Source organism: Lineus longissimus, chromosome 8 (assembly GCF_910592395.1).
Source record: "Lineus longissimus chromosome 8, tnLinLong1.2, whole genome shotgun sequence".
Taxonomy (NCBI): domain Eukaryota; kingdom Metazoa; phylum Nemertea; class Pilidiophora; order Heteronemertea; family Lineidae; genus Lineus; species Lineus longissimus.
This window is the reverse complement of record NC_088315.1, coordinates 14,124,937-14,142,786: the sequence shown is the minus strand read 5'-3', so window position 1 is coordinate 14,142,786 and position 17,850 is coordinate 14,124,937. Positions and strand designations below refer to the sequence as shown.

General features: G+C 38.9%; 2 protein-coding genes across 3 annotated transcripts in view; one reads left to right on the top strand and one right to left on the bottom strand.

The window, feature by feature from the left end:
- Positions 1–2,312, bottom strand: part of LOC135492739 (uncharacterized) — a 31,700-nt gene extending 29,388 nt beyond the window's left edge. The window contains exon 1 of the mRNA XM_064779357.1: positions 1,520–2,312. Within this exon, the coding sequence (XP_064635427.1) occupies positions 1,520–2,187 (668 nt within the window). The 5' untranslated portion in view covers positions 2,188–2,312. The remainder of the gene's footprint in view (positions 1–1,519) is intronic.
- Positions 2,313–2,422: 110 nt separating this feature from the next.
- On the top strand, positions 2,423–15,186 carry LOC135492110 (tetraspanin-9-like). Of its 2 annotated transcripts, none has more exons than XM_064778299.1 (9): positions 2,423–2,522; positions 3,626–3,731; positions 4,232–4,423; positions 5,374–5,448; positions 8,185–8,289; positions 8,953–9,037; positions 9,591–9,739; positions 10,144–10,227; positions 11,110–15,186. In XM_064778299.1, exons 2-9 carry the CDS (start codon positions 3,642–3,644, stop codon positions 11,152–11,154), a joined length of 825 nt encoding a protein of 274 aa, XP_064634369.1. In that variant the 5' UTR covers positions 2,423–2,522; positions 3,626–3,641; the 3' UTR covers positions 11,155–15,186. The 2 variants fall into 2 exon arrangements, with proteins under 2 accessions (XP_064634369.1, XP_064634370.1); XM_064778300.1 differs by having other exon boundaries at positions 2,429–2,529.
- The last annotated feature ends 2,664 nt before the right edge of the window (positions 15,187–17,850 follow it).

Sequence of the window (17,850 nt, the reverse complement as noted above, 5' to 3'; positions counted from 1 at the left end):
GCGTATAATATGTGGTAGTTCAAATAAACGCCATGTAGCCCTCAGCCTCAGGTGTAGGATATCGTCTGCTTGGCTACTGAATAGGAAAATAAAAAGATACTGACGTGCGGGTTGGAATTGACGCGGGCGGAACCGAGAAACATAACATTAACTTTTTTGGCCTCGTGCAATTTTTCTTTTGCATGCTGTATTCTGGATGTATTTGAATGATAGAAAACGCAATCAGTTGGTAAACAATTGGAAACCAGAACAAAATTTACATTATTACCCACTGCCCCCTATGGCACGCCAAAGCGGAATTATTTCAACCCTGCAACATTTTAAAAACGATCCAACATTTTCAGAAAACAAGCCAACATTAGCGGAATTATTTCAACCCTGTACAAAATATAAGCATTATTTTAAAAAAAGATCAGACATTTTGAGAAAACAAGCCAACATTTTTTTTTAAATGTTGACAAAATTTTACAGCAACATTTATTTTTGTTCAAGATTTTTTTCTTGCAACATTTTTTTTCGTCAACAATTTTTTCGTCCAACAACGAGCGCCACCTGTGAACAACTAATTGAACTATATCCCCTCGAGACGAGGTTTAGCTACGGGGTACTTCTGGCATGTTTCTTTACACGAATATCTTACGCACGTGGTTGTCACTCGTCATGAATGTGTCAGTGTCAGATTTTTACTGTCATTAAATTACATAAGTTAAACCCCTACAATCATGACAAACAATTTAAATTTGCTAGCGAATGCTAGCGATTTCGAAGATTTGCTGAGAGAACTGCGGAGATCTTCCCAGCTTTACCTCGTCCCTGCGTGCGAGTTCTATTAGCAGTTCATAGGTGGCGCTCGTTGTTGAACGGAAAAAATGTTGAACGAAAAAAAAGTTGCCAAGAAAAAAATCTTGAACGAAAATAAATGTTGCAGTAAAATTTTGTCAAGATTTTTTTTAAAAAATTGCGTGGAAAATATTTTTAAGAGAAGAAAAAAATGTAAACGAATTTTTCGAAGTATCACGAAAAAAAAATTGTTGGCTTGTTTTTTCAAAATGTTGACATGAGTCTAAAAAAATTTATCTTTTTTAAAAGATTGTCGGGTATATTTTTGTAAGTTTAAATAGTATTTCTTCTCTGTTGCCAAGAAATTTGCAGTTGCTAATATTTTTTCAGGGTTGAAATAATTCCGCTTTGGCGTGCCATAGCCCCCACTGGCACTGCCCCCACCTAAGTAAAAATGATTTTTTTCCTGAAAAAATTGAAATTTCCCCAATAAACCAAAGGTATCCCCACACAGGTTATTGTCTTGCATAACACATCCTAGGCTATAGCTGATAAATTACTATAGACTACCAATTTAAGATCCCCCCCCCCCCCCCACACTGACAGTGACACATGCTCAGTTCTGCCCTTTTTCAATCGAGCAGAAGACCCCACAAAATCGGCCGAGCCCCTACGGAAAGCCTCTTCTTCAGAAATAGTGACGACTGACGTCCACGACTGATGACTGTAGGCTACTTACATATCTACTTTATGGTTTTTGACGTGTGCCTTTTTAATTGTCAGTTTTGAAATGGATTTTTTCAGCGCATCACACTGTTTCTTGATTAAGGATGTCTTCTCTTTGTCAAGATTGATGTCCGAGTCCAGTTCCTTTTTCATCTTTTTTGCTATCCTGTAGTAAAGTCTGCTGCCACCATCGACATCCCCTTCATCATCATCATCATCATCATCATCCTCGTCATCTCGCAGTGTCTTTGTTGTGACGGAGTCTGAACCCGGGACAAGTTGGAGTTTAGGTGGTTTACTTGCCAAAATCCCCAGTATTTGCTCAACAGATGAATGTTCATGACAGTACATGTCATCCATCATGTCGCAGTAAGTTTCGACCACCGACTGCCAAGTATCATCATAGAACTCGGCCCAATAACCAGTCAACATGATTTTTTGCTTCAGTATCGCTTGCCACTCCACACGATCCATTGGACCATGGTAATATATACCAATGTTTTCAGCATCCGTACCCTCCCATGAACTGCTATGCCTTAGTTCCAATCTCAAAGGCTTTGGAGTTGGACTGATTGGAGGGGTAGGCCTAGGCCTATTCCCCACTGCCAGTCCTTCAGCCAGTTCGGGTTCTACATCATGTGCATCAAACTGTTTTTGCTCCTCACAGAACTGGGCTGCCATAAATGATTTGTGATTTTCATTCAATTTGACCAAAGAACAGTATGCGAACTGACATAGGCCCCTACGCCACGCCTATTACCGGTATATTTACGTTTTATGGCGGTTACAGCTGTACCAACATTCGTGACACGACCACATGGACCAACACCGCCTTGTCTCAGCGGTGGCGTGGGAAACCAATTTGTTGAAGCCTCGATAGCCAATGAACCAATCAGCACCTTCGTTACAATACACACAATTTTCTCGACGCCACACCTGAACCGGTTTGGTTGGAAAGTTGTAATTGTTTTTCAAATTATCCATCTACTCAAGCAATATTTCTGATACTGAAATTGGTAAATGGTTTGTTCAAATAATTAAGTTATGACAACTCTTATGATATTTCTTTTAAATGGTAGTTTTACCTCATAAATTGGCTTGCTGAAGTTGACAAACTAACTAGGTCATGCAATGAGTGAATCCAATGCATTTGTATTCCGTATAGTATTAGTACCCGTACTGAATCATGTTTACACTGCGTAGACCATGTTGACTGTCATGCTGTAGTGTAGTTGTTAATGTATGGTATACAGTACAGTGTGGGGTGTGGTATGATTATGAAGTGAATTCAGTTCTTTTTTTTCCCCTGGCCCTGGGCAATGCCAATAGGCCTATCTCGCTTGTGACTTGTAGTTTTCGATGATACAGGTCACATCAACAAAGTCAAAGGATCTCATCTACAGGCTGATGGCATAATTCTATCATACCAACCAGTGTTCCATTTCATTCACCTTCCACCTGGGTGCGAGCTCGTGGGTAATGCTGTCAACTGTTATGGTCAAATACAAATATTGAATCGCAAAGGTTTTGAACAACATTTTAGCTCCACCTGGGGTGAGGTTTTGGTGAGACCATCAATACCGACAGTGAGGTAGGCCTATCAATTTCTATTCTTTAACATTTCAACTTCAAATCAAATGACGAACAATGTGGTCTTCAAAAAAAGCTTGTTGACTGCTTCCACATTTTGCACCACATCTTTTGGCCAAGCAGTTATGTTTGCCAAACCATAACCGCTGAATTCAACACGAGGCTTTGTCTGCACAGTGCATATGTTGTAAAGTGCCGTTCATTCTAAATCCAGGTGTTTTAGAATACTCAACTACTAAATGCACCACCGAACGATGAGACAGGCAAGAGGCCAAGCAGGGCCAGTGGGTGATATGAATAAAGACTAGCAAATGCTTTTATCTAAAACTTTATGTACATTTACACTAGGCCTTTCTGTACAGAATTGAAGTAAAAGCATTTGCTAGTCTTTATTCATATCGCCCATTGTCTAAAAATGAAAGTTGAAATGAATTTCTCATTATTACTCATGAGTTGGGTATCATGGCAGAAAGTCATCATGGCGTCATTTGACCTACATATACTGCAATGCTATTTTTATACATTTTAGAAACAAGAAAAAGAACATGGCGACAGAAAAGGGCAAGAGTGAGACTGAAGAAGGATGTGGCTTCTTCACTAAATGGGCCGTGTTCATCTTTAATCTGTTTTTTGTTGTAAGTATCAACATTACTGGACCATGTCATCTACCTTCACGTCGAGTTGACAGATTTGAAATCAATGCGACGTACTGACCCGTCACAAGTCGTAACTTTTGTGTTCGGCGACGATCTGACGACATTGCGACCCCAAGTAGGGTTGTAAAGCCACAACATGGAGAACATCAACATGGTATCTATTTTCTTCAATAGTTACAACTGATATATTTGCAAGGTTTGAAAGAATCTGATTGATTGGCTGCAGTAACTACGACAGCTAACATGTTCATGATCAAGCAGAATAAGTGTGGATTTGCTAAGCTACACAAATGGCTGTATGTTTCCAACGCATAGCAGTAGCACCAGTTGTTGCTGGAAACATAAATGTTGGGTGACAATGTTCTACTTTCTAAACTTCAAAATGTTGGAATGTCAGAATTGACTGCTGGTAAATCGGTGCAACTGCAGGTCAGATTTTGAAAAATCTTAATTTACCAAATTCATCCTTTTCTTTTCAGTTATGTGGTCTGACTCTGCTTGGCGTAGGAATCTGGATATCCGTCGACAGAAACTTCCTATCAAGTCTGCTCCGTGCCGAGTTGTTTGCCTCAGCTGCTTATCTTTGTATTGGCTCTGGAATCATCATCATCGTCATTGCATTCTTTGGATGTTGTGGAGCCAGAACTGAAAATAAATGCCTAGTTGTTGTGGTAGGTATTCTTTTTAATGATATCGGATTCGAAACCAAAGATTATTGTTGGCTCACGACACCGTAGGGGAGTCTCCAGTACTGCAGTGTTTCTATCCTATTTCAACAGTGGCATGTTTCGGGCCAGTTATTGTATAAGATTCAGACGGGGGGGAGGGTGATATATGACCGTCTCAAATTTGGCTGAAATTGTTTTGGATGAAAGGCCTATGGGTATATAGCAAAATCTCGAAATTCCAGGTCTCTAAAACCAACATTTTTTTTCTCGAGAATTATCACTATTTTGAAGGTCAAAATTGGCCTTCTTTAAAAATACCTTTTGAAGTTGAAATACCTCAATGCACCAGTGACTGCCCAGCTTGTTATTGATTGATGTCAGTCTATATGGCTGAAGGAGCTGGGCAGTGACTGGCTCATTGAGATTTTCAACTTGATTTTGACCCTCAAAACAGTGATCATTCTAGAGGCCCTAATAGGGACCTGGAATTTTGGAATTTTTCTATACAAGGCCTTTTACCAAAAACATTTTCAGGCAACATATCACCCTCGAATAGAAATCCGCCTGATTCTTATTAAAACTGGCTCTTAGTCTTGACCACTAGGACTATAAAAGTTCAAATCAGAATACAGGACCCTCTCACTCTCAGTCAGGTGACCTCGGACACTGAATTTTGGTCAAATCTGACTCTTAACTTTGCAACAATGGGTCGATAGTGAAAGCCTAAGAAGTGTGATACTATTATCTTCCTTTTTAAGATTTCGTATATATATGGCAGGAAAAAATTGAAATGCCAGGTTGTCAAAACACTGAAATAAAAAAAATATCATCCAAAGTTGCAATTTCATGAAACAATGACCAATTATGATTTCCTTGTTTACTACTGACATGTTATTCTATGTAATTGAGTTGTATCTCGTTGACTTATATCCCTGGTGTATTTTCTATTTCAGTTTTTGCTCTTCTTAATCTTCCTCTTCCTAGCACTAGTGGTGGCCGGTGCGGTTGCAGTCGCATTCAGGGATCAGGTATGTAGGATGTGGCCTTTGGCAGGAGCTTACACTCCAGCAACATGCTATTACAAGTCTAAACTTTGGTCAAGTCAAAAATATTTTCAGAATAATTGTCATTTTTGAAACTATTGAAAAGATTATGTTGTAGAAATAGTTTGATGCATCGATAGTGTGAGAAGAAGCATTTTTTTACTTGACTTTTTAATCACGCAGTGAGGCACGTAAGATAGTAATCCTCTACTTACAACTACAAGTGAAATGGCCTTAGATACTCTTCGATTGACTACAACAAGTTCCAAAAATGAACAATTAGAATTTCAGTTATTTTGAAGTCATTGATTTAAAAGTACCATGACTGACAGCATGGACAAGTGTAATATTTTTATAGGTGGTATTTTAACAAACTTGCCTGTTGAATTTGTAACACAATTTCAAATGTTTTCTTTCCATTTTAACTATCAGCTTATGGTAGGGACATTATTGCTCTTCATGATTTCATTTACTTTTATACAATCACTCTAGAATATTAATTTTTCTGCATTTTCTGTTCACACCAGATGGTAGGGTTACTTAGGTTTTTATCATTTCTGTGTTTTTAGATACTTTTGCCTCGGGGTTCTGTCCCTCCATTAGGATTGGATAAGGACACAAGACTCCTTCAGGAATCAAACCTATTCCCTCCCACCCTGCAAGTGCAACCGTTTTAACCCAATCCAACTCCAAAGAGTTTTAGTTATTTGAGTCACACTTCAAAGGAAAGCATGGGTCCTCGTGCCAGGGTCCCAAGTCCTCTTGGAACTCGTGCTGTGGAAAAAAATCATTATCCTCATTGTTTCAGCTAGCAATCTGAAAAAGCAAGGCTCAGTCTGAAGCAGCACCCTGCTGTTAGAAATGCGTTCGCAATCTGTGAAAAAAATGTTGGGGCAAAAAAACAACAAGATGCTCTGCCAACCAGCCCTGCGAAGATCTTTCAGCTGATAAACTTATCCTGATCCATAACCTTAAATATAGCAAAAAGATACCACACACCATGTACATGTAGATGTACCATGTAATCCCAGCAGTTCCACGCATTCCCAAAACAAAGGAATCATTGTTTTCAGCCAATAGTTTTGGTCTCGTAAAAGGGGAGTTGTAGGCATGACCTGGGTTGAAATTGGTAGTGTTGGGGTGACTAGTATGCACAGACAGCAATAATTATGTTCGTCATACAATCAAGTGTGAATATATGGGATATAATAGTACAGTAGGAGTGACCCCTATCAGTGACTTTGTGTGACATAATCTAACTCTTAGCTACCAGGCTACCAATGACAGAACCCTGTTATTTGTTTCTTGTTTGCTGATTTTGTTTAGCTTTTGTCTGCCGACACTGATTATGTGCTGCATGAAGTGTTCAATATGCTTTCAAAACGTTAAGCTTGAATTTGTTGCTTAGACTAGAGTTTCAGTATGCCGTAGGAATAAGGGCAACGAGTTTACAGCTTGCCCGATTACGGCCCCCAAATAATAAGTGTAATTGTTCAATGGATTTTTATTTGGAATGCGATCAAACTACATTATTTGCAACTGGGGGTTGTAAATTTCAACAGATTTTGGAATTATCAGTCATTATGGGTCCATCATATCTTTACACAAGATTCACTTTGGCATTGTTTGTTTGTTGAATTGAATACATACCCGAAGGCTCTTTTCAGAAAACTCAGAAAATTTATTCAGTATTTAAAAAACCACCAGTTTGAAAGGATTAGTATGATGGTATTGGTATTCTAAGTCAACAATTCTTGAGCTCTTGAAATATTGATAAAAAATGATAGCTCTCATTTCATAACATTTTCTCATCAAAAGAACTGCACTTATAGTAGGTTGTTGTGAGTATCAAGAGATAGATGAAGTTGGAGAACACTGTCGATCTGGTTAGCATGAAAATATTTCTGGTCGTTGTCGTGTGCATGACATATTTTTCAGTGCTTTGTGTGTTGACTAGATGTACCCCTTTCTTTTCTATGTATTTAACCCTCTTGCTACCACACTTGCCAATTGGCTTTACATTGTTCTTCTTATGTGCGCTGTGCAAGACTCATTGTTTTGAATTGATGTGCTATATTCCTTCGTATAGACTATAGTCATGTTCCTGCAGACATTTAGACAATTTGAGGTTGACATTTCTCAACACCTGCATAAGACGGAAAAGTCCGGGTTTAGGGGCAGAGATTATGTATTGGATTTGGCTCGTTAGCAAGAGGGTTATAATTATAAAGTCCTCATTCTGATTTCATTAAAATGCAACCAGTTATGAAATTAGCAATGGCTGAGACTACTGCTCTCAATTCTTTTAAGTTGTAGTGTTTTTTGTGGAAGAAGTCTAAGATGTACCTGCACTGCCACTGATGATGGTCAACCTCGACACTGGCGTCTCAAAAATTGTGCTTTATAATTTGAATAAGCTAGCACTTGTTGAGCTTTTAGACCTGTTGTTCCTGGCCTTGCGATATGCTTCAATGGACAGCTTTGATGATGTGGTTGTAAGATAATGCCTGGGAATAGTCATAGTCCGTATCTTGAAGTTGTCAGTTGATAATGAAGTATTTTTGAACAAGTCCACCAAAGTTTCCTGCAGGTGGTTAATGGCGGAGCTTGGCAAAGGACAATATGCTGCTTTGGGGTACTGTGTCAAAAGTGCCTTGATTTGTTTTCACTGATTCACTCTAGCAATATCCTTTCTTACTTCATGAGTGGTTATTATTTCAGATGGGTGAAACCATGAAGTCTGGAATGAAGCGGACACTGGTTGACTGGTATGGTGATGATTACTCGCAGGTTGTGACAGATGCGTGGGATCTGGCTCAGAGCAGGGTAAGTTGTGGTCATTCTCATTGACTGGTCTGTCCAAACTTATTACTCTCAGGGTAAGGTACATGTACTGTAGCTTTAAGGTTTTTTAACTAAGGCTTTTAAAACGAATTCAAAAGACTGTGAAGAGCTTGGAAGTATATAGTACCTTGAAATCAACATTTCGTTACCAATGAGACTATGAACTTGAACTTTTAAAAACTTTGTACTTAAATGTTATGTTACATGTGGGTATTTTAAGTTCTAGGCTAGATTTCGTTGCGGGTCCGATCTGATTCTTGGGTTGGCCTCCAAGGACAATGAAGGAGCAAAAAATGAAAAAACAAAAATGCTGTAGTGCAGCTCTTTGATGATTGGTCCGAATATCACCAAATTTTTATGGCATGTTTAATCCAGAGAGGGCACATAATACAGGTTCCTGATTAGACACATTTTTCATAGTCACATCGATCAATGGTGAAAATTTAAATATTGGGGTATTGCATAGATAGAATGACAAAGGAATGGAATGACATGGTCCATGGACCATGCAACATATTTCATTACTCATTAACGCAGAGCTTGAATTGGTCATGAGCGTAGGTGAAAGTCTTCTGCCGCATCTGGCTTTCTGCTTTGAGTGGTCATCACTTATATTTATATGCATCCTGGTTCTACAATTTGCAGCTGTTCTGTTGTGGAGTGGACAAGGAAGGATGGGGTCTCTACAACCAGACCAAGTGGGTCAAAGATGCAAACCCAGGGCTCAACAGTGAGTAGTCCTACATATAGCTAGGCATTTCACAGACATAGTTTACAGCGCGTTTTGAAGAAGGTCCGGGAACACAAAAAACATAATCAACCAAATTCCTGCTTCCTGTAAGAATCTCTTACGATATGCTGACATGGCTGAGGGAGAGGGAGATTCTGCAATGATTGTCCATGGTTATTGGTGTATTACTAGAATAATGTAGGACATTTAAGCTGATTGAATAACTAGCTGAAATTTTAATGAGCTTTTGTTTTGACTTGACCCACTTCTAGTAATGGAGGTGCTGTATGCAAAGTAGTAATGTGAAGAGAGGAATGTAATCCTATGCAAAGAGTAGACACAACAAACATGACAATGAGGAGAAGTAATGGTTGACCACCAACCTTGAATATAATCACTTTAACAGTTGACTGAGCTATAATTGGAAGGGTACTCTTGACCACAGGTGAGCATGATTGGGCTTCCTAAAATGGCAGTTCTCATCATTCCCCTAGCTCTGCTCTAATCCTCTGAGAGACTCTAAAAGTAAAAGGTGTTTTCTTAATATTTACAGGTGTGAGTCCAGGTTATAAGTTTGTTCCTGCTTCCTGTTGTAAACGAGACTATCGTGGCAACTATGTTGATCTCAACCAGTGTCAAACTACGCGACTGATGCCACCTGGGACTATGATAGGAGGGTTCAATGATGCTTTATACTATGATGTAAGTACTGTGCACCCATTCAGTATTCACCTAGTTTCTTGAAAGATCTGAGCACAATGCTCATAGTTTAATAGACAGTGAATCAATTGCTCTCTTGCTTGTGCTCATATAATCCCTTTCTTAATATTTTTATTTGAAGTTCGGTTGTAAACACAGCTGCCTATCATTACACATTTTTGAGAAATTTGAAACATTTTACACTATGCCACACCTGGTACATGTGGTAGCTCGGACAAGTGCCTTAGTGTAGAATTGTACATCTATTAACATGAAAATTTTTAATAGAAACCAAAATTAATCTCAAAATTAAAAATCTGTAGAAAGGCCCCCACTATCATTTGTACATTCCTGAATTGTTCCTTGGCCTTCTGACATTGATTATCAAGTTTATTTCTCTGTTTTAGGGTTGTTATGACAAAGGTTATGAATTCTTGGCAAAACATGCTGCTATTCTACTCGGTCTTGGCTTTGGGGTAGCACTGATCTTGGTAAGTCCTCCTCATGTTTATCATCATGCTCAGTAGGCCAACTACCACAATCTTGAGTGAGTAATAACTGTCTCAGAGGGCAGCATCACTCTGGACAATACCAGTAAACAAGTTTTGTTAAAGGGAAAGATGAGTTCATTGACCATGTTTTATTTATGATACGGTTAAGGAATAAATACCGCACTCGCTGCTCTCTGTACTAAAATGGAGACCAGGAGGGTGGAGTGTACGTGTAGGCCCAAACGTGAGGCCCTTTGGTCCAAGGTTAAGGGTGGGCTTTGAGTTTCGTCCGACAAAGACCCAACAGTTGGGCATCAATTCTATTACACCTAGAATTCAACGAGTTGTTCACACAAAACATGCTGGAAACTATCTTCCGCAAGGTTCTGTATCTTGATAAATGCGATTGTGGTAGGTTTGCATGCAGACTCTTCTGTATGAAAGTGAAGTCTCTCCGCAGGTGAGATCATCGATGTTTTGTCCTGTGTGTTAATTCCTTTAGATCCTAACCGGCCGATATCCGACCACAGACTTTCTTCTATATATCCTTCAACGGCTCCTAACCGGCCGCCAGTACGTACCTATTCTCGAGCGACACCGTCGCCATCTATGTTTAAGCTCTGAAACAAAGGCCGGTTTTCGGCCTTAGGGATATATTGATGAAGTAATTTAGACATTAAGTGACTGACTTGTACAGGGGTGCTTTGAGGAGTCATTTTGGTAGAAATTGCTGCTCCATGGAAATACAGGGAGCACATAAAAATAGTCCAGGATCTAAAGGGTTAAGCATGTTATTATGTTGAATTTGATGGTTATTTCTCATCAGTGTTTTGCCTCGTGTTTTACATGGTATCTATAATGAAACTTTTCTTTTTTCTTCAGTTGCTGGGCATCATCTTTTCTGCTATACTTCTACGATATATCTAGAGGACCAGCCTGAGGATAATCCTGTTTGCTTCACTGACAAGAAGTGTGCCATAAGTTATTTCAATGAAAACTTTGCTGACGTTTGTAATCATGGCAGTAACAATACATATCAAGGTGTGTCTAATACCCTCAGCCTTGAGAGGTAGTCGGGCATCTTATTCACAACCTTTGCATGTTGATCCATTTATGGGTTAATCTGTAATTGCAGGGTATAAAAATATGGGAACATTTAAAAGTATCTATGCTTTAAGGAACTGAACACAGTGCCGCCTGTTCCCATATTTTCATACTTAATCTGTAATTGCAGGCCTTTCACATCAGAGGGTGTCAGTTCCAGGTAAAGACAGCAATATCAGACATAGACTTGAAAATGTTGTTTACTGAATTTCTAGATATCTTCCATTTAGGTTAATTTGTATATTTGAGGCGATGTAATGGTTCCTTCGCGAGGGTTCACTGTTTTGACAACTTGTTTTGGCACTTTAATAATATTGTGTCGATGCTGGACTCTTAAGTATTGGTATCAAAATGAAAATGTGTCAATCCCTTGAGTGTATAAAACACTTGCTGCATTGATTTATCACTGGCAATTCTTCTGTGTTTGCAACTGGAAATTCATGTCTATTGACATCAAACTTTGTACACATCAACAACTTTCCCTAAGTGTTTCCTGTGTGATGGTAGGAATATCTTTTAGGTTGTGAAAACAACTGAAAAATTTCAAATTTGAATATGCTTTTGTTTCTGAAGACGTCTTGTAATAAAAAAGGTCAAGTCAGCAAGCCTTTTTGGATGAAATCATTCTCAAATCATTCACTTCACATTGAGACACAGTGTTTACCAAAGGTTGTGAAAATGAAAGACTTGGCCTGTAGGTCCTTTTGTTCATTTTTTCATACAAAATGCATGTGTCTTAAGCTGAAATTTATTGTAAAACTTACTTAACTGAAATATTGGGTAGCCAAGAAGAAGAAAAAAAGTGTTGTACTTTACCACAGAATATGGATGATGGTAGTATCACTTGAATGATGGTCTTTAAGCAGCAAGAACTCCATTATTCCAGGCAGAATTGCACTTTTTGGTATGCAGTGTTTTTGTTGCTTGAGCAGGTTAAAGCCTTTTTGACTATAAATTTGAAATTTTACCCAATACAATTTTTTTGTGAAGTGCAATTTCCACGAGTTAAAAAAATATTAGTACTGGTATTAGTATACTGAAACTTTACATATCAGAGAAGCATGTATACGGCTGATTCCTCTATAAACGTATCAAAAGTATTCTTTAAGAATAAAAAATAAGGAGTAACCGCTTAATTTTTAAACATACATGTACATCAAATGAGATTGTAAATATGTCTTTTATACTATAATATAGTCATTTTTAGCCTTTGTATATGCTGTGAAATGATGTAATCTTATTCTTATCATGTAGTCTTATGTGTAAATTGTACATTCCAGTCTTTTTCCACAAGTTTTTCTGTACATATCATAGGCTGAGAGTCAGAACAGACTGTCTCCAATTTGGATGACCACGATATATGTGTTTACAACTAGTGTTGCCTGCCAGAACGCTCCTAGTGTTGGCTCTATCAGTAACCAAGATATTGGTCACCATGTCCTGTGCATCTTCTTCCTTTTTACTGGAATGCAGTTGTATTGACTATTATGTCCAGGACATTCAGCCTAGGCGGGGGAGTCCACGCAAGCTAATCATGTTTCTCACTTGGTTGGGTCTTTAAGCTTCCCTGGCAGACACCAGATACAACGAACCTCAGTCGGTTTTAAGTCTCATTCAAAGGACTGTGGTCAACTGGGTTTGGCTTGCTTCAAAATATTTCTGGGTCACTTTTATCATAACTGCAATATTTGGAGATCTGTTCTGGATCGTAAGTCTAAGCCACGATATACTGTTTGCTATACACTGTATGTGGGACAGTGGGCCAGATTAATCATTCGTCCAATCTTTATGTAATAATATCTGTTTAGTACTGACTACGTGTACACTGTATATGCAGATAGATGTTCAAAACAAAGTCGGGAAAACCAAGTATAGATAAGAATGGAATCTATACTTGGTAAAACCAAACAATCATGCTTTAATCATTTCATATACATTCCAGAAATAAACCTTTGCTTCTCAAACATTTCCCGGGCAGTGGCAAGATTGCATGACAGCTCCAGTATACCCAGTGCCAGGCGTTGTCTCTTTAGCCAGTGGAGCGGGACCTTTTCCCTGAAATAATAGACTGGGGGAATATAACAATACAAAATAAATATTAATGCGTTTGGGGTGAAATACATGTACCAATAGCTGATGAGTGCTTAGTGAAATCCTAGGCACTTAAAACCCACCTGGCCTATAGTGAAAAAACAAGCTATTGAAAATACATCGCAGTAGACCTAAATGTGGTCTATCACATTTTGATCTGTGCCTTGATAACAACAAGCTGAAGGTTTGAGTTACTGTTGGTGTATAATTTATTATTGATTGCCATTGAAGGTACATTGTACAAAACATATCAGTAGAATTCTTTGCCTTATTGAAAGTAATAGTATGATATTAGTGTAATAAGTAGAATGAGCATTAATGATGATTCATAGTGTGCTTGCTGCAGTGTAAAGAAGAAATATTTGCTTGCAACTGAGCGCTCTGGCTCTTGTGAATGTCAAAATAACATACATGATGATTAACCAAAGGATTTGCTTGGAGCAGATTGTATCTGGTTCTACCCAATAAAACATATCGCTCAACATTAGGCCATATAAAAAAATTGCTCGATTCTCATCAGAACATGGATGAAAATTCTTACGACGAAGGCAATTTATATTTTATAATTTATATATCATATTTTTGGGGTATAGTGGATTCTCTTGGAAGAATAAAATAAAAAATCCGCTACAAAAATGAAAAACTCCAGTCAATCTTGACACTATTAAATTTCGTCACTGTGCGAGTTTGTGCCATGCATCTCTGAGGAATGCCGAGTGGCTTCTGAAGTGGCTTCTGAGGGATACTGATTCTGGGGAATAGCAGACTCGACGAAAATGTTTGAAAAAGAATCGATCAGCATCGCCATCATCATTCAGAGAATACAGTTCTCACTGTTTTTCGATGTTGGTATTAAGCATTACAAAATATAAATTTAACATTGTTACTGGCAAATATGGCACCCAGAGGTTTTATAATTTGTATAGAAAATATTTAGAAAATTGACCCGGTGCCGAAAAATTTACCCAGCCGCTGATGAGAATCAAGCACATTTTTTTATGTGGCCTTAGTGGGAACCTGTTTTAAGTTGTCTCAACACAGCTGTCTTCTTCATCGATGATTTGAGAATAACAGTAGTTATTTTGTCTAGGCTCTCCACCTGTATGAAGACTTGTCTATGTTTAAACATTTGAAAACATTTTGTTTGCAAAAGGTCACATGGTGTTGGGCTGCCCTGTGATTGGTTGCAAACCTTTTCATCCTTCAAAGCTTGGTCAACTTGACATAACAGATCATTAGACGTTGAAAGCAGCCATCTGAAACTATACTATAGCCAAAAGATTCTCCTCAATGATATTAGGCAAATGAAGTATCAGACTGGGGGCCAGCGATCTTGCCATCAGTTGTTCATGCTTTGAACTAAAAATTTATCAAACTGGAACCTAATGTGTATTTTCAGGTTTACAGATGACATGATGTATATTTGTGACCCGCAATGCAAAGTGTACCTCCCCAGGGTGTTTTGACTTTTTGAGCATTTGATACCAACCAAGTTCTAGCTTCAAATGTACATGTTAAAGACTACAAAGTCTTCTTTTGTTTTTTCATGTGTCATGGTTGGGAGAATTACTACTTAGCATCTGCTACTTTATCAACTAGTATGCCACCTACATTGTATCAAAGAAAAAGCATTCCTACTTGTATTCATTCCAGAAACTTTGATCCGCCCATGAAATATTTGTACAAAAGTGTAAATTCATGTTTCATACAATGTATTTTGATAGTAACTGGAATATTATAATAAATTTACCATACCAAAAATGATTGCTGGTGAGATTTGTGCATATTTGTTTTAGGGTCATCCAATGAAAAAAAGAGGACACATTTAGGCCAACTTCCTCGTGAAACATGAAACATATTTTCAGTCATCCAGGCAATTAACAATAACACAATGAAGTTCAATCTGCTCACTGGATTAAAATTCACTGGAGATGGTCTACACTTCCACCATTGTCCGCAACGATTCATTCAGGACTGACTTTGTTCATGTCCAATCTCGTAATTAATGATAGAGGAAAGAGGCTAGGTGGTTCAGAGGGTAATACGAGAAGCAATCTACAAACAAGGAGAATCCCAGGCATGTTGGTGACCCTAAAATTCCTACATTTTTCTGCTTTTATTGAGAACCCAAGAAATTCCTATAAATTCATAAAAACGCCCCATTTTCTCCTCTCCAAAAGGTAATTCCTAAAATTATATACGCTTTGAAATATTTAGAGGGTGGCCCTTTCCCTCAATAAACATGGTGGATTGTGTTTCAACCACGCGCTCGCCTCGGGTACATTCTGGGCGGAGTGAACCGGCTTCGTCCCTCGCCCTTGCCACTACAAGAGGTTTTGTACTGACGACCACAACAAATTGGCAGGCTGCCACCACCATAATGCGGTGCGGATAGTTAGTCATTCCTCGAAAATCTAGAGTCAGTCATGTCCTCCCCTACACATTACTGACCCTGGAATAAACTGATGGTTATTCGCGGGACGAGGCGGGCAAAATCTACACCGCCCAATAAAAACAACCCTTACATCTTTCTTAGAAACTCTGTTGAAAACAATCACTGTATCTGAAACATGCTCTCATCGGCTGAAATTTGGAATGCATGGGACGCATGTGCGGAATTTCTTGTTCTCACACCACACTTCTTGTAAGGAGCAATCCTCCTCCCCGGCCCGCAATAGGAAAAACGTGGCTAATACCAAAAAAGAACAATATAAGTGTCAATTAAATGACAGAAGGAATAAAATATGACTTATTGCAATAGCATCAAAATCTAAGGTCATGGTTGAGGTTAGCTATACATGTAGCACATGATTAGGGAAGGGCCATGGGTGGGGTTTAGCTATAGCATGCAAAGCCTGGGTAATTGTCGGAGTTGCATGTTGCAATCCAAATCAAAGGTCATGGACTGTTGCGGTAGCTGCAGCATATGAAAAGGAAGTGTCATGGTTGGGGTTGGCTATAGCATGAAAAGACTGGGTAATCCTTTGGGTTAGCGATAGCATCAAAATCAAAGGTCATGGTTGGGGAAGCTATAGCATTATCAGAAGGAAGGGTCATGGTTGAGGTTTGCAATAGCATGAAAAGGTAGGGTCATGGTTGGGGTTAGCTATAGCATCATAATCAAAGGTCATGGCTGGTGTAGCTATATAGCATATGAGAAGGAAAGGTCATTGCTGAGGTGAGTAATAGCACGAAAAGGAAGGGTCATGGTTGGGGTCAACTAAGCATGAAAAGGGTGGGTAATTGCTGGGGTTAGCAATAGCATCATAATTAAAGGTCATGGTTCGGTAATAGTAGTTACAGCATATGAGAAGGAAGGGACATGGTTGAGATTAGCAATAGCGTGAAAATGGTGGTTGGAGTTAGCTTCAGCATGAAAAGGATGGTTAAAGGTTGGAATAAGTATGTGTCTGATCTGAAATTGAAAATTGGCGATACTGAAATTGAGCTGAGTGATACCATCAAGATTCTTGGTGTAACATTCGACAGAGAAATGTCCATGAAAACGCATGTTAACAATGTATGCCGTGCGGCAAATTTCCATCTCTATCGTATAAGCAAGATAAGATCTTTGCTCAGTAAATCAGCAGCAACAAGTGCAGTGCGGACCTTAGTTGTCTCGCGGTTGGACTACGCAAATAGTCTGCTATATAACATCTCTGAGGCCAATGTGCGTAAGCTTCAACTGGTTCAAAACTCGGCAGCTCGTCTCGTCACTAGGGTGTCCAGAGGGGATCATATCACTCCGGTTCTGTGCGCACTCCACTGGCTTCCTTTGAAAGCAAGGCTCGAGTACAAGGTTAATCTAATGGTCTACAAATGTCTACATGATTACGCACCAAAATATCTCGCAGACTGCTTGGAAGTTTACAAACCCTCACGCTCCCTGCGGTCAAGTACAATGGGTCTGTGTAAGGAAATCCGCACAAACCGGGTGATAGGCTCCTCTGCATTCGCAGTGGCGGGACCAAAGCTATGGAATGAGCTTCCAAATAGTGTTCGTGGCCAGAGTACCCTGGGTCGTTTTAAAAACTGCACTAAAAACTCATATTTTTAAGAAATTCTTTTGAATCCTTTGCACGTTTTCTTTAGTAATGACTTTTATTCTATCATGTATTAATGTTATGTTTTATTATAAATTGTAAAGCGCTTAGAAGTTTTAACAACGTTAAGCGCTATAAAAATGTTTTTAATAATAATAATAATAATTAGCACCAGCTTAAAAATCAAAGGTCATGGTTGCGTTAGCTATAGTATAAGAAGGAAGGGTCATGGACGGTTGAGGTTAGCTATAGCATGAAAAGGCTGGGCCGTAATTGTTGGGGTTGGCAATATCATCAAAATCAAAATGCAATGGCTAAAACATGTCAGAAGGACAGGGGTTTGGGGGGGGGCTCCCCATTTCACTGAAACAGTTGTGCGAGTTCG